This window comes from Neophocaena asiaeorientalis, unplaced genomic scaffold, assembly GCF_003031525.2.
Source record: "Neophocaena asiaeorientalis asiaeorientalis breed wild unplaced genomic scaffold, Neophocaena_asiaeorientalis_V1.1 scaffold180, whole genome shotgun sequence".
In the NCBI taxonomy this organism is placed as follows: domain Eukaryota; kingdom Metazoa; phylum Chordata; class Mammalia; order Artiodactyla; family Phocoenidae; genus Neophocaena; species Neophocaena asiaeorientalis.
The window spans coordinates 2,028,522-2,051,561 of NW_020173697.1; the positions used below are offsets into that span (position 1 = coordinate 2,028,522).

General features: G+C 38.1%; 1 protein-coding gene across 1 annotated transcript in view; it reads right to left on the bottom strand.

Moving 5' to 3' along the window:
* GALNTL6 (polypeptide N-acetylgalactosaminyltransferase like 6) overlaps window positions 1-23,040 on the bottom strand; it is a 1,130,106-nt gene that overhangs the window by 644,644 nt on the left and 462,422 nt on the right. Inside the window, exon 3 of the mRNA XM_024750526.1 lies at window positions 9,550-9,688. Within this exon, the coding sequence (XP_024606294.1) occupies window positions 9,550-9,688 (139 nt within the window). The remainder of the gene's footprint in view (window positions 1-9,549; window positions 9,689-23,040) is intronic.

Genomic DNA, 23,040 nt, shown 5'->3' on the forward strand with positions numbered 1-23,040 from the left:
TTTAAGGAACCTCCAAACTGTTCTCCATAGTGGCTGTATCACTACATCCCCACAAACAGTGCAGGAGGGTTCCCTTTTCTCCACACCCTCTCCAGCATTTATGGTTTGGAGATTTTTTGATGATGGCCATTCTGACTGGTGTGAGGTGATACCTCACTGTAGTTTTGATTTGCATTTCTCTAATGATGAGTGATGTTGAGCATCCTTTCATGTGTTTGTTGGCAGTCTGTATATCTTCTTTGGACATTTCTCCAAAGCTTGTCAACTTCTAAAGTGAAGTCAGCTGGGATTCTGACAGGGATTTCTTCAAATCTGTGGCTCTGCTTGGAGTGTTCTGCCGAGTTAATATTAACTCTTCTGATTCACAGACATGGGATGTTTCTTCATTTCTGCAATTTCCTTCAACAGCGTTTTGTAGTTTTCAAAGTGTTTTACATCTCTTTTGTTCAATTTATTCCTAAGTATTTTATTCATTTTGATTTTATGGTGAATTGAGCTCTTTGGAGGTATTTTCAGATTATTCACTGCAAGTGTATAAAACTAAAATGATTTTCATATATTGATGTCATACTCTAATACTTTGCTGACATTATTAGTTCTACTAGTTTTCTCAGCAGATTCCTTATGGTTTTCTATACATTGATAGAAGATTATGTCATCCGCCAATAGAGAAGTTTTAACTCTTCCTTTGCAATTTGGATCCCGTTACTTCTTTTTCTTGCCTAATTGCCTGGACTATATTGTACAGTACAATTTTGCATAGAAGCAGTGAGACCAGACATCCCTTTCACCCCATTATCATAGGGGCAATATATCCAGTCTTTCATCACTAAGTATGATGTTAGCTTTCCAAAAATGGCGGATTTCCCCACATTTTTAAACAAATAACCTTAACTATTAATCCTTACCTCTTATCTCATCAAACTTCCATGAGTGGAAATATTTATAATGAAGAGGGAACAAATTTAGAATTCCTACTGCAATATTAATCTTACAGAACAAAATGCATCAATACGTCAAATTTCCATTTTCTTTAAGGAATTAAAATTGCCAATGTATTTGCGTTTCTCAAACTTACGCTTTCGGTTTTATTTATTTGATCCTTATCATGTAAGTTTCTCAAACGTGCGGTTTTTGTTTTATTTATTTGATCCTTATCATGGTTACAAAGGATATACTCTGAAATTTAACAGATATGATTCTGACTAGAGGTTATTTTTGTTTTGTTTGTTTTTCTGGACTTATTCAATACCTAACACGTACTTAATATTAATCACATGATGAACATTATATCATGGGTTGAAGATCACAGAAAATCAAAGTCTTATTGTCAGGGAGCCACTGTTCCAGTGGAAGGCACCAGCCAAAATTTCCAATTCATAATATAGTGGAATAAATCTAAATATTGTGTATGTGCAATGTCCTATGAGAACAGCTAAAATCATCTGGCAGGCTGCTATTAAAGTAAATGAGATTAATTTTGCAAAAGAGAGCATTTTAAAATAAATAAATTGTAGTAATTTGAAACAGTGTAAAAGTATAGGTAACTTTGGAATCTAGTTGCTAATCAGGAAATGAGAGTACTCCCTTTGATAGCTCAGCTGGTAGAGCAGGGGACTGTAGCATTTCCCAGTATAGTCACCCTTAGGTCACTAGTTCAATTCTGGCTAGAAGGAGGAGTTGATGTTTTACTAACACAACACTGTAAATCAACTATACTAGAATAAAAATTAAAAAAAAAAACTTTATCTATGGGAACAAAAGCAATGAGAGTACTTCAAGCATCTGTGACTTTAAAATTTCACAATGAAATTTCTATATGAGTATCTTAGTTTGTAAGTAGCTAACACAAACAACCAGGCGTGGAATATCTACATAGACTCTGTTGTATCTATATTTTTTCTTTTATAAATCTAAATATAATTATCAAACAGTAGACCAATACAGAAATAATCATCATAATAAATGGCTTTTGGCCTTTGACTTTCATCATTTTAATAATTCTGATGTTAACATAGGACTATGGTGTAAGACACCATCTTTTTTCAGTTATGGAAAAATTCCCATATCTAAACACTAAAACTCTATGATTATTCAAATGTTAAAAAATAATAATCTGATAAGATTGACTCCATGATCAATTCTGGTCTTCTAGTTTCATGTCAAACTTCCAAAAACTAGTTGCTTTTCTGTGAGCTCAATAATTTTTCCTTTTCCAGTGGAACTTTAAAATTTGGATGGCTTTGCAGTCACACTGATTGGAGATGCTGACTTTGCCACCAAGGTCACACACAACCGAAATAACTGTCTCAGTTTAAAGCACATTGCTATTTCCCAGTGATGCCATGAAAGTGTACAGTGATGACTGCCTAGTGAAAACCTAGCAGTTTAACACATCTCTAATTACGATTTTTCTCTATCACTGATGTTGTAGTGCAGTCTCATAGTTAGCTACTATTCTCTTGAATAGATGCGTTCAATTTGGAGCTTTATATACTTGGGGTAATAAAATTACATATAATTAAAAATACATGTGATAATACTATATATATATATATTCAGGACTGAAATAGACGTCCCATGAATGACAATAATGATCAATCATTAATTCATACTTGATTTTCCAGGTTCTTTGTGTAATTTAAAAAGCAATTACAGTTTTTGGATCTTAACGAGCTAGTACACCGCAACTCGTTATAATTTCAACCTTTATATTTTTATCCTGATTTGAAGCAGGATAACACGGTAATAAGCGACTAGGTTTCCGAGTTTGAGAGCCCTGGTTTGGAGTCAAATTTACACCAATTACCAGCAATGGTGACATTGCAAAAGTTATATAACATACTTAGGGTATTTTTAGAAGGCTCTGTGTGTGTGCACAGCTTCCCACCGCTACTCTTTCACACCCCCATGCCCTTGTGTTCGTCCACATTCTACCTTTCAACGAATCTGCTTTATGATCTGTCATTCACTCCAGAGGTGAGATGTCTGACAACTCTTGAACTATTGTCTATCCTTCGAGGATTTTCCTTTCAACAGGGATACATCTTTAGTTATAGTGGTAAAAACTCTTCCATGTCTTTCAGGCTTTAGCCAATGGAAGAGATACTTGTGTACATTTCTGTTGTTATTCTATCATGGCTTTTCTTTAATGGCCCTTAGAAACAGATGAATGTACTAATGGCTACACTAGGTTGCATAAGCCGGGTTTCAAAAAATATTCAAATAATTATTCGGGGGCTTCCCTGGTGGCGCAGTGGTTGGGAGTCTGCCTGCCGATGCGGGGGACGCGGGTTCGTGCCCCGGTCCGGGAGGATCCCGCATGCCGCGGAGCGGCTGGGCCCGTGAGCCGTGGCCGTTGGGCCTGCGCGTCCGGAGCCTGTGCTCTGCGGCGGGAGAGGCCACGACAGTGAGAGGCCCGCGTACCGCCAAAAAAATTAATTATTCGGTTCTTCAAAACAATTGCAGTTTTGAAAGGTTACTTCCTATCTGTTGTTCCTGGTCATTCCTCCCTCAATCTGCTGCTTACGAGTTAACTATTTTGTCTTTCTTCAGTTATACTGAGACATACACTACGCTAGAGCAGCATTTGATTCAAAGGATACACTTCCAGCCTCTTCCAGGGCAGTATTCCCACCTGACTGGAGTGTACAACTCCTTTAGCTTAATCTGCTTCAGAATTGACTTGTGAACTTGTTGAAGAAAGATACTTCATCAAATTCACAAGTAAATCATAATGAAAACATGAAAGGAAGGCAGTGCCTCCCCAGCTTTTGAGGAGCCTTTGAACTTGAGAAATTTTAAGAAAATCCTTGCACACTTTTGGATGGCTAACCTCAAACATTTCTGTGGATGAGTTCTAACATTCAATAGCCCAGAGTCAGAGCAGTTAAATCACACTTTCTATTTCACACACGATTAAAATAAATACCAACCTATCACATTCACTACACTATATTAAAATACATTGGACACACATAATTATTTTTCCTAATAAACTCAAATCTGACTCCCCAAATTTAATCGTTTTTGCAATTTATGTTTTTGAATTGTAGTTCACTTGATCTCTTTATATTTTATCTCCTCATGATATGAATGCAAAAGAAGGAAGGAAATCAGAAGGAGAATCATCAGAAGAAAAAGAAATAACTGAATCGATCATGGTGCGGCTGATTTGGTAAAACTGACACCAATCGTATTTATCTTAATACTCTGTGAAAGACATGAAGAAAGTTAGCACCCTGACTTAGAAAAGTGGGTACGTAGAAAATCAGAATGACAACTGCCTGGTTCAGCGTCACGGTCCAAGTCAGGAAAGTTAACTTTTTAATAATTATTATTCAACATAATTTCCAGAAGGCATGACTAGACTCAGAGTCTAATTGAAAAAGAAAAATTACTCCAAATCTGTGTATATCGAGAATTTGCCTTTCTCCTTGTATACAAAGTAGCTACTGTGCCCTATTCATCCAGGGAGGAGGTCCTTTCCCTCCACAGATGGTCCCGGGTGGAGGGGCAGCTGTTACGCTAACACCCCACCCTCTCTCCATCCATCCTCCCAGACGTCCCTTCCAGGAGGAGGAAAGACACATGACTGCTGAGTTTGAGTTACAGAGTTTATCATGCTTGGCTCAGCTTCTGCTTCAGTTTTGTACACGGGAACCCACTTGCGTGCAGAGACCAGACATCTCCCTCTGCCCTCCATGCCCGAAGTTCTACAACTGTCCTTTCTCGGCAATGTCTGTGACTGGAAGGCTGAATGCGCCACCTTCTGTTAGAAATCACGCTTGGCCCAGGTCTAAACCACGCCCACCAATAGACTCTGATCAATGATAAAGGTAAGGGCTTCCCTGGTGGCGCAGTAGTTAGGAATCCGCCAGCCAATGCAGGGGACACGGGTTCGAGCGCTGGTCCGGGAAGATTCCACATGCCGCGGAGCAACAAAGCTCGTGTGCCACAACTACTGAGCCCACACATCACAACTACTGAGCCTGTGCTCTAGAGCCCACGAACCACAACTACTGAGCCCATGTACCACAACTACTGAAGCCTGCACTCCTAGAGCCTGTGCTCTGCAACAAGAGAAGCCACCACAATGAGAAGCCCACGCACCGCAATGAAGAGTAGCCCCTGCTCGCCACAATTAGAGAAAGCCCGCACGCAGCAACAAAGACCCAATGCAGCCAAAAATAAATAAATAAATTAGTAATAATAATAATAAAGGTAATACTTTACTTTCAAACCATTTCTGAGACAATCTCTCCATTGGTTTTGAAATTGCGCAGACAGCAGGGTTGTGATAGATTAATCTGATATAGCTGCAACACTGCCGAGAGCAATCACATAATGCTATCATGACAAGAGGTTGTCAAAATTCTCCTAAATGTTTTCAAGAGATGAGATCTCTCAGAATTTTCTATTAAAATTCAATATCTTGTTTGTTGTCAAGGCATGAAGCTAAAACTTCCTTATCTTGGGAATGTAAGTTAAACGAAAAGGAACATTTAAATGAAAAGGAACAGCCACAATTCAGAGTAGAACTACTTTAGCTCAAAAATATCCCAGCTACTCAACCACCTTATAACTGCATCGTAATGAATGTGGATGCATATGAACAGGTATCTGGATTCTTTTATAAGAGCAAAGAATGGACCTTACATCAATGATGCATTTACCTGAATTCTCTGCAGAGTTGATCTCAACTCTCTACAAAGCTGATCTCAACTCTCCTATTATTCATGACTCTTATGTGTCCTAATCTCACATACTTCCTGTTTTCATAAATGTAATTTCTTCCTACACACATTAATTCTAGCATGGTTTGGGAGCACTTGTGGTAATTGCTGATACACGTATTCATATCCAGGGAGTAATACTTGCTCAACTATTCTTTAGTCTTCCCTTGTTAACAATATATTCATGCATAAGTTTCTCAGAATTTCTTTTCTATGCAGGTCATCCTTCCATGGTTTTCTTCCCCCTTATTTTATATGTATTTTGTACTCTAAATACAAGTTTTAGAGTCAAAATAAGATGTTCTGCAGCATACAAAGGTGTGACATCCCAATGGGTGACTGAATACAAAGAAAATGCACGATCAAAATACAGTTGAGGAAAAACTAACCAGGCCAGCCAGATATCCAGTGACTGGACATTTGTCATGCAGAAGCTCTCATAGTAAAATTCTTATCGACATTGCATTAGATAAAACAGAAAAAATAAGATGTTCTAAGGACAGGTTGAACTCAGGTGCTCTGAGATTGAGCCGAGGTACTATGGATATAGACATAATTAGGGAGTAACTGAAGAAAAAAAGTGAGTATTTAAACTATCAACATATAGATACTTCTCCAAAAAAGTACAAAAGTCAACCAAAAGTGTCAGGCTATGACTATGCAAGAAGAGGTAGAAAATTTGACAAGACCAAAGCAAAGATGGCATGAAAAACTAAAATGTAATTTACAAGATAAGGGGATGCTAAAAATAACTGGAAAAAAACACAAGAAATTCAAAATGTAAGTTAAAAGACTGAAATTTATTATTAGGATATAAGTAAAAATGTTCTTGTCCTGTATAGATTTAAATTACTGCACACATGCCAACTGACTTTCCTTTATCTATGCTTCCTACTTAATGGGAATCTATTACTGATTCAATGAAATAACAAAGCCAAAAGAAAGCTGTTCATTGTTATGCTAGTGAAGAAGTAAGCAGTGAGACAAATAAAAGTGCTCTCTGGATTGGGATTTCTGAAGTAATTCATATTCTAAATATCCCTCACAGTGGACTAGACTGTGCACTAAGCATGTCAAAGCGCCTAGAACCATGAACATTTTTGAGAATATGAAGAGGTAAAGAGCATGGGCATATACACAGAGAGTCACCTATCATGTAGAACAGTGTAGTAAGAACCACGATGATGTGTTTTGGAATAACGATCAAGTTCAGGAAAATTGCAAGATGGTATTCCCGGCTATTTTCCACTGCAAAATCCTAAAGCAAAGAAAAATAACGTCCTCTCTCCTGGCACTCTGAGATGGTAGTTGGAATTGGCTGACGGCAAATGCAAAGTTTCTTAGAACTGTTACGTTTGATTATAAAAGTCACACATATTTTGCATTCTCTTCCATAGATTCTGTCAATATAAACGAGCCATGGTCAATTACCTGCAGATTCCTTAAATTGATAACACTGGAATCTGTGTCCAGCTGCTTTTACAATTTGAAGGACAGAGTTACATACTCCTGTAATTACCTATGCCTGCACTGTGGGAAGCATAACCGAGGTCAAAAGCATAGGACTTTAAACAGCGGGATCCCTGTAAGACCTTCTTTGGCTTCCGGTTTCCTGCAGGTGGCACGCTGACAAAATCAGAGGCATCATCTCATCTCGCTTCCTGCATTACTGAGAGTCAGAAACTGGACAAACCAAGTAAATGACCATTCCTGGGATCTCACACTTAACATGCTGCTGGCATGCTTCTCCAATCTTCTGCTAAGACTGTTTGTTTGTTTGAGTTCTCTTCTTGGTATCATTTTACTAGCGTCTGTCCTATTACATACCCAGCCTCAGGAAGTAAGAATATGGTCACACACCATGTTTTAGCCATATTTTTCTTCCCTAACATTTAGAAAAATACCCTCCTATACTATAAATTTAGTAGCTCTGATAAAATTTTCAAAATGTTTTTCTTTCCATTTTTCCATCTTCTTCCCCATTATTGCCTAAGAATATCTTTTCTCAAAAGGTGGTAGTGGCATTAAAAATATAGTCTCTGTGGAGAACAGTAACATCAGCTTTCTTTTGATTTCCACGATTTTCTGCACTGTTTCCATCTGCAAATATTTCCACTTGAATACACATGAAAAGATTAGCAATGTCGGGGTGGAGTGGATGGAAATTATGCTTTGAGCATATTTATTATGCCAACAATGCAATTTAATGCATCTTTGATGGTGTGCAATTAGGTATTAAAATTTCTCATAACTAGAAATGTTCTCGGTAGTGGGAATTACCGTAGATAATTTCAGGTGACATGGGAATAATTTTGCTAGATAGAAGGTGTAGTGCAATATATGAAGCATTCAGCTTAGGGGAAAATGGATGTTTTCTTCACATTAATTCTTCGCTTAACACTATTGGGAAAAGCAAATTCACATAAAACCTAAGGAGCAAACCAGTAATTTTTTTATATTTTAAAAATCCCTATCAAACTACCACTGGCATTTTTCACAGAACTAGAACAAAACATTTCACAACAAACGAATTTATAAAGATACAATACGGCAACTAAAAAATAGTCCTCCAAACGACAACGTACTGATTTGTTTTTCCCTAATGGGTTAATTATTTTTGCACAAGGAGATTTACGTAATGTACATTACTGGTTTAATTTAGATTTCTAGTCCTGGTTTCATTTATGCCCTTTATTTTCTCCGATTTTCTTTCTCTCACATCAATGATTCTAAAGGAAGATGAACTGCAAAAGTCAATATACTCTATTAGCTGGACAGATTTAACAAATATGCATGACAACGCCACAACTTCAAATTCTGCCTACATTCTTGGCATACTTTTGGCATAGCATATGCTATTAAGAAAAACATAACAGACAAGAAAAAAAAGTACATTAAGCAATGTTAGGATTAGACAGGGGTAGACAGAGAGAAGAAGGCTTTCAGTCAACTGTAGGTAATATTCTTCTTGTTTCCATTCAGACTACAATATTTAGCTACAATTCAGTAAAAACTGAGCCCACTGTCAACTGACAAGGCACAAGCAATTCCTAAGTGATGGGAAACTGAGCAACCAAACATTACCTTTAGATTAGGGATGCACTCATGTTAGGCACTTTCTAAGAAAATGTAACAACAATGGCACTGATAAGGCCGAGGTGAGAATGCAGTTGGTCAAAGGCATGCACGTGTAGACAGTTCTGACAGCACTAATTACCAGAGAAAAACATGAGCTTCATAATGTACATGATCAAATGCAAAGTTATATATGTCATCTGAAAGCACTTCGGTTTAAATGGAGATCATACCGCCAACTTAATAATGAAAATGGATATTAAGTTTTTGAGAGTCGACAGTGACTCTTTTGGAATTTTAAAGGTTATTTCAATTTAAATAAAAAGTATTTAAGATTATGTTGGTTAGTTATTTTATATATAGTAGTGTATATATACCAAACTCCTAATTTATCCCCCCCCCCAACCTTTCCCCTTTGGTAACCATTAAGTTTCTTTAGGGAAAAGAATCTGAAAAAGAATACACACACACACACACACACATTATATACATATATACACATACATATAACTGAATCACTTTGCTGTACGTCTAAAACTAACACAACATTGTAAATCAACTATACTTCAATAAAAAAACAAAAACAAAAATATATATATGATTATAGAGTATAAACAGCTTCTATAAAATTAATAGGGCAAAGGTTTTCACTGTGTATCTCACCATGATATACATCAAACATATGAATCAAAAGAGACAGAAGAAAAACCGCTCTGCACAGAGGTGAGCTGACACTCACTTTGCGTGGCGGATATCTGGCAGGGACCTCTCTAGAGCAATGTTGTTGCTGACAAAAATATTGAAACCATTTTCCCTGTAAGCTGACTCATCGTGGTCCTCTTCAGTGAGGGGGTAAGGTTTCCCATGTTCACCTTTCCCTATCAGGAGAAGAGAAAAAGGGATTACTGTCTGCGTAAAAACCATTTCATCTTCTAGAACAGATAATAAGACATGAATGCGTGTGTTTCTTTAGTTGCCTGTTACTATGCTCCAAAAACAGCTCTAGCAGCAAGATTTTATTATATTATTTTATTTCATTTAGAGAGACACTCATGATAAAAAGCAAGCAACACAGAAGTAAAAAGTATAATCTTATCTCTCAGAGAAAACCACTGCTAAGAGTTTACGTGTATGTTTGCTAACATCTGTATACAGATTCTAATATACATACTGCCTTATAATTTGATTTTCTCCAACATAACTGTATAAAAGCCACACTTCACTGAGTTCCGCTAGTTGATATTATTTCATTGCATCCCAATTTACACTATGATGCTGAAGATATATTTTAAAATTATTTCCGATTTTACATATTATAAACAATGTTAAAATAAACATATTTGCTTAATATTCCTAGTTAGGTATACTTGGAAGTGGTGGCAGGGTGTAAATTTTATTTTACAAATAAAATTGCCAGACTACCTTTAGAGTGAGTAGATAGTTTTCACACATCCCCAGAAGCATTAGATACTATTTTGAAATTTACTGGTAAAAATATATATTAGTCACACACTTGCCTTCTCTTGACTAATAATAAAATTAATTTTACATACACTTATCATTTGTATTTCTTACACTGTAAAATGATTGTTCGGAGATCTTAAAAAACAGTTTAAGAACAATTTACATATTATGTTTGCTAAAGCTTTCTTAATTACGTACATTGTAAATATTTTGTAGGTTTCTTTTATTTAAATCTAATTTAAGGCTTCTGTTTTCTGGTTCTGCAGGTAAGGAGTTGGAAGTTTCCACTCTGTCTTGACAACCAGTACAAAGCTAAACAGACTGAAAAAACCAACAGCTCTTCTTGGATCCAGAAGAGAGGAGAGGACACGGGGCAACAGAGACAGACGGTGGAGTACAGGAAGGCTTACCAGAGCAGGGGCTCATGAGTACAAACACCAGGTACCAGTGCCAGGGTAGGAAAACCTGAACTATAATTGACAAATTGCTGGGAGCTCTGAGCAGACAAGTCGGAGAAGTAAAAACCTTCTGGAAGACCCAGTCATAAAGGCTCCAATTTTATTGAGATTTATCTCCGGGAGCTCAACCAAGTTCCCAGAGTGAGTACTGAAGAAAAATTCTCTTGAGCTCCTGGCAGGAGAAGGAGAGAAGGAACCATTGTGAAATACGTCAGAGCACTCTGGTCTTCTCAATAAGGCCTGCCCTCAGGGGAAACTAGTTAACCAGAGCCCCACCTGCTCTGGTGTATCCTGTAGACGAACTGACCCAAGAGAAGGGAAATTCCTGACTCTAGCCGACTCTAACCATTCTGCCCAAGTGTGGAGAAAAATCCTGAGAAACTGCTAAAAAACTCACAGTTCAGAAGCCCAGGGTCACCAGAAGACTGAGGTCTAATCACGAAACTGTGGGCACTGCCCTCCCACCACACCTCTACACCACATCATGAAAGGCTTATTTCCAGCAATTTCTTTCATCTGGTTCATCATGTCCAGCTATCAAGGAAAAAAATCACAAGGCATGCCAAAAGGCAAAATCACAACTTGAAGAGACGGGAGAGATGGAGAAAGCATCAGAAACAGATACAGCAGGGATGTAAGAATTATCAGACTGGGAATTTTAAATAACTGTGGTTAATATACTAACGGTCCTAACAGAAGAGTAGAGAACGTGCAAGAACAGATGGGCAAGGTCAGCAGAGAGATGGAAATCGTAAAAAAGAACCAAAAATAGATTAAAAAAAAAAAACCTTAAAAGAAATGAAGAATACTTCTGATGGGTTTATGAGTAGAAGTGGATACAGATGAGCAAAGATTCTCAGAACCAGAGGATTTATCCATAGAATCTTCAAAATCCAAAAAGCGAGTAGAACAAAAACTTAAGAAAGTAGAGCGGAATATCCAAGGGCATGGGATAACTACAAAAGATGTAACATATACATAATGGGAACAACAGAAGGAGAAGAGAGGAAGGAACACACTATTTGAAAAAACATTGACAGAAAAATTTCCCCAAATGAGGAAACCACAAATCCAAGACCCCAAACCACAGATCCAAGAAGCTCAGAGAACACAATGCAGGACAAATTACCAAAACACTACACAGAGGCATATCATTTTCAAACGATAGAAAATCAAAGATAAAGAAAAAATCTCCAAAGAAAACAAAGGAAAAACTCCTTACCTACAGAGGAACAGAGATAAGAATTATATCCAACTTCTCTTCAGAAGCCATGTAAGCAAGAAGAGAGTGGAGTGAAAGAGTTAAAGAACTGAGAGAAAAAACCTCCCCGCGTAGAAGTCCATACCCTGTGAAACTAACCTGCAAAAGTGAAGGAGAAGTAAGGTCATCTCAGACAGACAAAAATTGAAGGAATTTGTTCCTATTAAACCTGCCTTGTGAGAAATGTTTAAAAAAAAGTTCTTTAAAAAGAAGTAAATGATATAGGTCAGAAACATGGATCTAAATAAAGGAAGAGCACTGAAGAAAGCATAAGGGAAGATAAAATAAAAACTAACACCCTGAGAGAGGACCTTCAAGATGGCGGAAGAGTAGGACGTGGAGAACACCTTCCTCCCCACAAATACATCAGAAATACATCTACACGTGGAACAACTCCTACAGGACACCTACTGAACGCTGGCAGAAGACCTCAGACCTCCCAAAAGGCAAGAAACTCCCCACGTACCTGGGTAGGGCAAGAATAAACAGAGACAAAAGAATAGGGACGGGACCTGCACCAGTGAGAGGGAGACATGAAGGAGGAAAGGTTTCCACACACTAGGAAGCCCCTTCGCGGGCAGAGATGGGTGTGGCAGAGGGGGAAGCTTCGGAGCCGCGGAGGAGAGCGCAGCAACAGGGGTGCGGAGGGCAAAGCGGAGAGATTCCCGCACAGTGGATCGGTGCCGACCGGCACTCACCAGCCCGAGAGGCTTGTCTGCTCACCTGCCAGGGTGGGTGGGGCTGGGAGCTGAGGCTCGGGCTTCAGTCAGAGCGCAGGGAGAGGACTGGGGTTGGGGGCGTGAACACCGCCTGAAGGGGCTAGTGCACCACGGCTAGCCGGGAGGGAGTCCGGGAAAAAGGCTGGACCTACCGAAGAGGCAAGAGACCACTGTTTCAGGGTGCACGAGGAGAGGGGATCCAGAGCACCACCTGAACGAGCTCCAGAGACGGGCGTGAGCTGCGGCTAAAAGCGCAGACCCCACAGACGGGCATGAGACGCTAAGGCTGCTGCTGCCGCCACCAAGAAGCCTGTGTGCGAGCACAGGTTACTATCCACACCCCCCTTCCGGGGAGCCTGTGCAGCCCGCCACTGCCAGGGTCCCGTGATCCAGGGACAACTTTCCTGGGAGAACGCACGGCGCGCCTCAGGCTGGTGCAATGTCACATAGCCTCTGCAGCCGCAGGCCCACCCCGCACTCCGTGCCCCTCCCTCCCCCCGTCCTGAGTGAGCCAGAGCCCCCGAATCAGCGGCTCCTTTAACCCCGTCCTGAGTGAAGAACAGACGCCCTCCGGTAACATACACACAGAGGTGGGGCCAAATCCAAAGCTGAACCCCGGGAGCTGTGTGAACAAAGAGAAAGGGAAATCTCTCCCAGCAGCCTCAAGGACAGCAGATTAAATCTCCACCATCAACTTGATGTATCCTGCATCTATGGAATACCCAAATAGACAACCAATCATCCCAAAATTGAGGGGGTGGACTTTGGGAGCAACTGGGAGTAGACTGGGGGTTTGCTTTCTGCATCTAATTTGTTTCTGGTTTTATGTTTATCTTAGTTTACTTTTTAATGCTGGTTATCACTGCTGGATCTGTTTATTGGTGTGGTTGCTCTCTTCAATTTTTTAATTACTCTTTTAAACTTTATTTTAATACTTTTTTATTTTAATAACTTTTTAATTTAATTTTATTCCTCCTTGCTTTTTTTTTCTCCCTTTTCTTCTGAGCTGTGTGGCTGACAGGGTCTTGATACTCCGGCCGTGTGCCAGGCCTGAGCCTCTGAGGTGGGAGAACCGAGTTCACAACACTGGACAACCAGAGACCTCCTGACTCCATGTAATATCAATCAGTGAGAGCTCGCCCAGAGATCTCCATCTCAATGCTAACACCCAGCTCCAATCAATGACCAGGAAGCTCCAGTGCTGGACACCACATGCCAAACAACTAGCAAGATAGGAACACAACCCCACCCATTAGCAGACAGGCTGCCTAAGATCATACTAAGCTCACAGACACCCCAAAACACACCACCAGACGTGGTCCTGCCCACCAGAAAGACAAAATCCAGTCTCACCCACCAGAACAAAGGCACCAGTCCCCTCCACCAGGAAGCCTACACAACCCCCTGAACCAACCATACACACTGGGGACGGACATCAAAAACAATGGGACTATGACCTGCAGCCTGCAAAAAGGAAACCCCCCAAACAGTAAGTTAAGCAAAATGAGAAGACAGAGAAACACACAGCAGATGAAGAAGCAAGGTAAAAACCCACCAGACCTAACAAATGAAGAGGAAATAGGCAGTCTACCTGAAAAAGAATTCAGAGTAATGATAGTAAAGATGATCCAAAATCTCATAAACAGAATGGAGAAAATACAAGAAACGTTTAACAAGAACCTAGAAGAACTAAAGAGCAAACAAACAATGATGAAAAACGCAATAAATGAAATTTAAAATTCTCTAGAAGGAATCAATAACATAATAACTGAGGCAGAAGAATGGATAAGTGACCTGGAAGATAAAATACTGGAAATAACTACTACAGAGCACAATAAAGAAAAAAAAGAATGAAAAGAATTGAGGACAGTCGCAGAGACCTCTGGGACAACATTAATTGCACCAACATTCAAATTATAAGGGTCCCAGAAGAAGAAGAGAAAAAGAAAAGGACTGAGAAAATATTTGAAGACATTATAGTTGAAAACTTCCCTAATATGGGAAACAAAATAATCAACTCCAGGAAGCACAGAGTGCCATACAGGATAAATCCAAGGAGAAACACGCCAAGACACATATTAATCAAACTATCAAAAATTAAATACAAAGAAAAAATATTAAAAGCAGCAAGGGAAAAACAACAAATAACATACAAGGGAATCCCCATAAGGTTAACAGCTGATCTTTCAGGAGAAACTCTGCAAGCCAGAAGGGAGTGGCAGGACATATTGAAAATGATGAAAGGGAAAAACCTTTCTTTTCAACCTTTCCTTTCAAAAATCTTTCTAACCAAGATTACTCCACCCAGCAAGGATCTCATTCAGTTTTGACAGAGAAATTAAAACCTTTACAGACAAGCAAAAGGTAAGACAATTTGGCACCACCAAACCAGCTTTAAAACAAATGCTAAAGGAACTTCTCTAGGCAGGAAACACAAGAGAAGGAAAAGACCTACAGTAATAAACCCAAAACAATTAAGAAAATGGTAACGGGAACATACATATCAATACTTACTTAAATGTAAATGGATTAAATGCTCCAACCAAAAGACAATGACTGGCTGAATGGATACAAAAACAAGAACTGTGTATACGCTGTCTACAAGAGACCCACTTCAGACCTAGGGACACATACAGACTGAGGGTGAGGGGATGGGAAAAGATATTCCATGCAAATGGAAATCAAAAGAAAGCTGGAGTAGCAATTCTCATATCAGACAAAATGGACTTTAAAATAAAGAATGTTACAAGAGACAAAAAAGGACACTACATAATGATCAAGGGATCAATCCAAGAAGAAGACATAACAATTGTAAATATTTATGTACCCAATATAGGAGCACCTCAATACATAAGGCAAATGCTAGCAGCCATAAAAGGGGAAATCAACAGGAACACAATAATAGTAGGGGACTTTAACACCCCACTTTCACCAATGCATAGATCGTCCAAAATGAAAATAAATAAGGAAACACAAGCTTTAAATGACACATTAAACAAGATGGACTTAACTGATATTTATAGGACATTCCATCCAAAAACAACAGAATACACTTTCTTCTCAAGTGCTCGTGGAACATTCTCCAGGATAGATCATATCTTGGGTCACAATCAAGCTTTGGTAAATTTAAGAAAACTGAAATCTCATAAACAACCTAAACTTACACCTAAAGCAATTAGAGATAGAATAACAAAATACCGCCCCAAAGTTAGCCAAAGGAAACAAATCATAAAGCTCAGAGCAGAAGTAAATGAAAAAGAAGTGAAGGCAACAACAGCAAAGATTAATAAAACTAAATGCTGGTTCTTTGAGAAGAAAAAATTGATACACCATTAGCCAGACTCATCAAGAAAAAAAGGCAGAAGAGTCAAATCAACAGAATTAGAATTGAAAAAGGAAAAGTAACAACCGATACTGCAGAAATACAAAGGATCATGAGCGATTACTATAAGCAACTATACGCCAATAATCTGGACAACTGGAAGAAATAGACAAATTCTTAGAAAAGCATAACCTTCTGAGAATGACCAGGAAGTAACAGAAAATATAAACAGACCAATCACAAGCACTGAAATTGAAACTGTGATTAAAAATGTTCAAAGAAACAAAAGCCCAGGATCAGATGGCTTCACAGGTGAATTCTATGAAACATTTATAGAAGAGCTAACACCTATCCTCCTCAAACTCCTCCAAAACATAGCAGAAGGAAGAACACTCCCAAACTCATTCTACGAGGCCACCATCACCCTGATACCAAACCAGGCAAAGATGTCACAAAGAAAGAAAACTACAGGCCAATATCACAGATGAACACAGATGCAAAAATCCTCAACAAAGTACTAGCAAACAGAATCCAACAGCACATTAACAGGATCATACATCATAATCAAGTGGGGTTTACCCCAGGGATGCAAGGATTCTTCAATATATGCAAATCAATCAATGTGATACACCGTATTAACAAATTGAAGGAGAAAAACCATATGATCATCTCAATAGATGTAGAACAAGCTTTCGACACGATTCAACACCCATTTATGATAAAAACTCTCCCAAAAGTAGGGACAGATGGAACTTACCTCAACATAATAAAGGTCATATATGACAAACCCACAGCCAACATCGTTCTCAATGGTGAAAAACTGAAACCATTTTCACTAAGATCAGGAACAAGACACGGTTGCCCACTCTCACCATTATTATTCAACATAGCTTTGGAAGTTTTAGCCACAGCAATCAGAGAAGAGAAAGAAATAAAAGGAATCCAAATTGGAAAAGAAGAAGTAAAACTGTCACTGTTTGCAGATGACATGATACTATACATAGAGAATCCTAAAGATGCTACCAGAAAACTACTAGAGCTAATCAATGAATTTGGTAAAGTAGCAGGATACAAAATTAATGCACAGAAATCTCTTGCATTCCTATACACTAATGATGAAAAATCTGAAAGAGAAACTAAGGAAACACTCCCATTTACCACTGCAACAAAAAGAACAAAATACCTAGGAATAAATCTACCTAAGGAGACAGAAGACCTGTATGCAGAAAACTATAAGACACTGATGAAGTAAATCAAAGATGACACAAACAGATGGAAAAATATACCGTATTCTTGGATTGGAAGAATCAACACAGTGAAAATGCCTATATTACCCAAAGCAATCTACATGTTCAATGCAATCCCTGTCACACTACCAATGGCATTTTTCATAGAAAGAGAACAAAAAATTTCACAATTTGTATGGAAACACAAAAAACCTGAACAGCCAAAGGAATCTTGAGAAAGAAAAATGGAGCTGGAGAAATCAGCCTCCCTGACTTCAGACTATATTACAAAGCTACAATAATCAAAACAGTATGCTACTGGCACAAAAAAAGAAATATAGATCAATGGAACAGGATAGAAAGCTCAGAGATAAACCCATGCACATACGGTCACCTTATCTTTGAAAAAGGAGGCAAGAATGTACAGTGGAGAAAAGACAGCCTCTTCAATTAGTGATGCTGGGGAAACTGGACAGTTACATGTAAAAGAATGAAATTAGAACACTCCCTAACACCATACACAAAAATAAACTCAAAATGGATTAAAGACCTAAATGTAAGGCCAGACACTTTAAAACTCTTAGAGGAAAACTTAGGCCGAATACACCACGACATAAATCACAGCAAGATCCTTTTTGACCCACCTCCTAGAGAAATGGAAATAAAAGCAAAAATAAACAAATGGGACCTAATGAAACTTCAAAGCTTTTGCACAGCAAAGGAAACCATAAACAAGATGAAAAGACAACCCTCAGAATGGGAGCAAATATTTGCAAACGAAGCAACTGACAAAGGATTAATCTCCAAAATATATAAGCAGCTCATGCAGCTCAATAACAAAAACACAAACAACCCGATCCAAAAATAGGCAGAAGACCTAAACAGACATTTCTCCAAAGAAGATATACAGATTGCCAACAAACACATGAAAGGATGCTCAACATCACTAATCATTAGGGAAATGCAAATCAAAACTACTGTGAGGTATCACCTCACACCAGTCAGAATGGCCATCATCAAAAAATCTACAAACAATAAATGCTGGAGAGGGTGTGGAGAAAAGGGAACCCTCTTGCACTGTTGGTGGGAATGTAAATTAATACAGCCACTATGGAGAACAGTTTGGAGGTTCTTTAAATCCTAAAAATAGAACTACCATATGACCCAGCAATCTCACTACTGGGCATATACCCTGAGAAAACCATAATTCAAAGAGAGTCACATACCGCTATGTTCATTGCAGCACTATTTACCCTAGCCAGGACATGGAAGTAACCTAAGTGTCCATCGACAGGTGAATGGATAAAGAAGATGTGGCACATACATACAATGGAATATTACTCAGGCATAAAAGGAAATGAAATTGAGTTATTTGTAGTGAGGTGGATGGTCCCGGGGTCTGTCATACAGAGTGAAGTAAGTCAGAAGGAGAAAAACAAATACCATATGCTAACACATATATATGGAATCTAATAAAAAAAGGTTTCTGAAGAACCTAGGGGCAGGACAGGAATAAAGACGCCGACGTAGAGAATGAAGTTGAGGACATGGGGAGGTAAAAGGTTAAGCTGGGACGAAGTGAGAGAGTGGCATGGACATATATACACTACCAAATGTAAAATAGATAGCTAGTGTGAAGCAGCCAGCCGCATAGCACAGAGAGATCAGCTTGGTGCCTTGTGACAATCTAGATGGGTGGGATAGGGAAGGTGGGCAGAGATGCAAGAGGGAGGGGATTGGGGATATATGTATACGTATAGCTGATTCACTTTGTTATACAGCAGAAACTAACATACCATTGTAAAGCAATTATACTCCAATAAGATGTTAGAAAAAAATTAATGTTCTTATTTCAAAAAGAAAAACTGACACTTTTTAATTTTTCTTATTCTTAATATATCAGTTTATTCAATGTATAAAATCAACAATGTAATAGATTATATATGCTTATGTATAATTATTTCTCTCTATATATTACATATATACACACAGTCATGTATGTTTATGTAGTATTTGTGTATATATATTTTATATATATATGTACACACACTCATGTATGCTTATAAAAAAGTGGAATGGATGAAAGCAATGACAGATGAGATAGGAGGAAGGAATTACTATTTAGGAGCATTTTGTTATTTTAAGGTACTCACACTACCTGTGAAGTGCTACAGTGCTATTTAAAAATAGACTTGGATTAGCTGTAAATGCATATTGCAAACTCTAGGGCAACCACTACAAAAAAGTAAAAAAAAAAAAAAGAAAAGAAAAAGCGTAACTGATATGCTAAGACGTGGAGAAAAACAAAATCATATAAAAACCTCAGTTTAATGCACAAAAGACAAAAAAAAGTGGAAGATAGACATGGAACAAGGATGACAAATAGAAAACAGTAATGAATAAGGTAGAGATTAATCAAAACTATATCAATAATCACTTTGAATGTCAATGGCTTAATTGCACCAATTAAAAGAGACTTAGAGTGGATCAAAATAAATCTAAGATTTTTTCCACCCAGATTATTTTACTTTTTTTCATAATTTTATTATGCATTATATTTATAAGTAAACCCTTTCCTACTCCACTATTATTTTTTAAATTCATTCATGAATTCAGAGTTTTACTAACATTTTGTTTTGTTTTATTCAGTAAAATTTTTGAACCATCTGGAACATGTTCTGGTGTGAGAAGTGAGAAAAGAATCACCTTTATTTTTAAACACAGTTAGGTGTTGTAGGAATGACATTTAATGAATAATTTGTCATTTTCTTTCCTGCTTTAAAATGCCACACACAAAAGTAAAAAAAGAGTTACCATATGATCCAGCAATCCTACTCCCGGGCATATATCTAGAACAGATGAAAGCTCTAATTCAAAAAGATAGCCATCCCGATGTTCATAGCAGCACCGTTTATAATAGCCAAGACATGGAAGCAACCTAAATGCCCATCAACAGATGAATGGTTAAAGAAGATGTGGTACATATATAGAATGGAACATTACTCAGCCATAAAAAGAAACGAAATAATGCCATTTGCAGCAACATGGATGGCCCTAGAGGTTATCATACAAAATGAAGTTAGAAAAAGGCAAATATCGAATGGTATCACTTATGTGTGGAATCTAAAATATGACACAAATGAACTTATTTACAAAACAGACACAGACTCACAGACATAGAAAACAAATTTACGGTTACCAAAGTGGGAAAGAGGGTGGGGGAGGGGTAAATTAGGAGTTTGGGATTAACATTTACATACCACTGTATATAAAATAGATAAGCAACAAGGATTTACTGTATTGCATAGGGAACTATACTCAGTATCTTGCAATAACCTAGAATGGAAAAGAATCTGAAAAATAATATATATATTTCAGTAATACCTCAAATAGAAGTGAAAACAACTTTTTTTAAAAACTTCTGGTTTCTGCCTCAGTGGCATTAACCTCAGTAGAGCCAAGAGTTAAGATCAAACAGCTAAGGATTGATAAGGAATTTTATGCTCAAGAAGGAGACTAAAAATCTCTTCAATTTTAAGGGAGAGAAACAAACATCTTTAAGTGTTTCACTTTTGGCATCAAAAAAAATCAATATTGAGTCTTGTCTGATTTTGTTTTGATTTCTTAGGAGAAAATGTCACTTGCTTTTACAAACTAAATGGTAAGTAAATGAGTCAGTGAGAAATTTCATTTGTATACCAGCTAATTCCTGAGCACCCACTAAGTACAAAGTACTATGTTAAAAAATGTTATATATATTTTTTGATGCAACACTGTGAAATAAACATAGTTTTACCCATGTTACATGTAAGTTAACAAGAGACATTGGTATTTTCAATAAACATTGCCACAATTAGCCATTAGCCATCTAACCTTGGGAAACTTTTTTAAAAATAAATTTATATATTTTATTTTATTTATTTTTGACTGCATTGGGTCTTCGCTGCTGTGCGCAGGCTTTCTCTAGTTGTGGCGAGCGGGGGCTACTCTTTGTTGTGGGGCACAGGCTTCTCATTGCAGTGGCTTCTCTTGTTGTGGAGCACAGGCTCTAGGCACACGGGTCTCAGCAGCTGTGGCTTGCGGGCTCTAGAGCGCAGGCTCAGTAGTTGTGGTGCATAGGCCCAGCAGTTCCACAGCATGTGGGATCCTCCCGGGCCAGGGCTCGAACCCATGTCCTAACCCGGGGAAACTTTTAAAAGATCTAAGTCTCTCTCCCATGAGTGGCCAAACTAGCTAGAAAACGTCTTTTGACCTTATATATTCTTTGGTGTTAACTGGATTTATAGGCCACTCCGTAAATCCTATTCAATAAAAAAAAAAAAAAAATCACAGTGCATAAGTCTTCACTTTCTTTAACGAATTTTTTATTTTTAAATTTAAATGGCCTAAGTGAAATGTATGCACACACCTGAGGCTTCTTTTCTGTAATTTTTTGGTAGATATTTTTAATGGTGAACTTTTAGATTCGGCCACTTTTAAGACTATAGATAGGAAATGTTAAAGCTACACATTCATTCAAACATCTGTCAGTCAAAGGGAAATTCATTTTCTTTGTATAACAATGTGGTCTTCAGATGATACACCTCAGGTGGCAAGGCTTTTCCAGTGAATGAGTGACTCTCTAGAGCTTTAAAGCAAAGCTTGTGGGTCACCAGTGAGGGCTTTCTAGAGACTTCTTCACGGCAGTTGTGAGGAAAAGTTTTAAAATTTTCTGTTCTCACGCACAGTCAGCAGTTTTTACTGCAAATGCCATCAACTCATCTTAAGTGTTAATATGTAGATCCTCAGGGTCTGTGACATCTCATGTGGGTTGACATTTCTTTTGTAAAACAACAAAACAAAGGAAACAGCTCCAATCAAAAAGCGTATGTTGAAAAATGACATTATTCAAAGGTCTTTATTAGTCTGCAGATTTACCTATTTGTCTTTAAAAAAACTCTAATGTACCTTACTGTTATCACTATAAATTCAGATTCCTTTACTTTAAATTAAAAAATAGTGCACTATCTGCTGTGTTTAAAATAGTATAAAAGGTATAAAAATGAGGTATTTTAAAGAATAAAAATATAAAAGGTAAATACTATATATAAATGGACAGGTATTAAGCAGAAAGTTTCTAAGTCTTGCAAATATGTCTCTGATCCTACGTTATTCAAGGCACAGAGTTGAAGTTAACATGGAGATTCCATTAAATCTCTCACAGTGCACCTGGTATTTATCCTCCAGATTAAGTGCCATTTTATTTAGTCTGGCTGTCTCATAGATTGGTATGACTATCATTTTGTTAATGTTTATCTACAATATGCACCTCTGGGTAAGAGAAGTAAAAATGTGTATGGTATGACCCCAGGCCTGAAAAAGCTAGAAATAGATTCTGATTAGGAAGACACGGGGTGCTATAGATAACATTTATGCCCCTGAAAAACGCATATTGAATTCTAACTCCCAATGGGAGAGCATTTGGAGGTGGGGACTTTGGGAGGTGATTAGGCCATGAGGGATTAGGACTCAGAAATGGGATTAGTGCCCTTACAGAAGGGACCTCAGAGACCCTCGCCCCTCCCACCAAGTGAGGACACATGAGGAGACACGTCTTCTGGTCTATGAACCAGGAAGTGGGCCTCACCAGACACTGAATTTGCTAGTGCCTTGATCCTGGACTTGCCAAGCTCTAGAACTGTAAGGAAAAAGATTTCTGCTGTATACAGGCCACCCAGGTATTTTATTATAGCAGCCCAGACGGACTAAGACATGACAACCCTATAAAAATGTTGTTATGG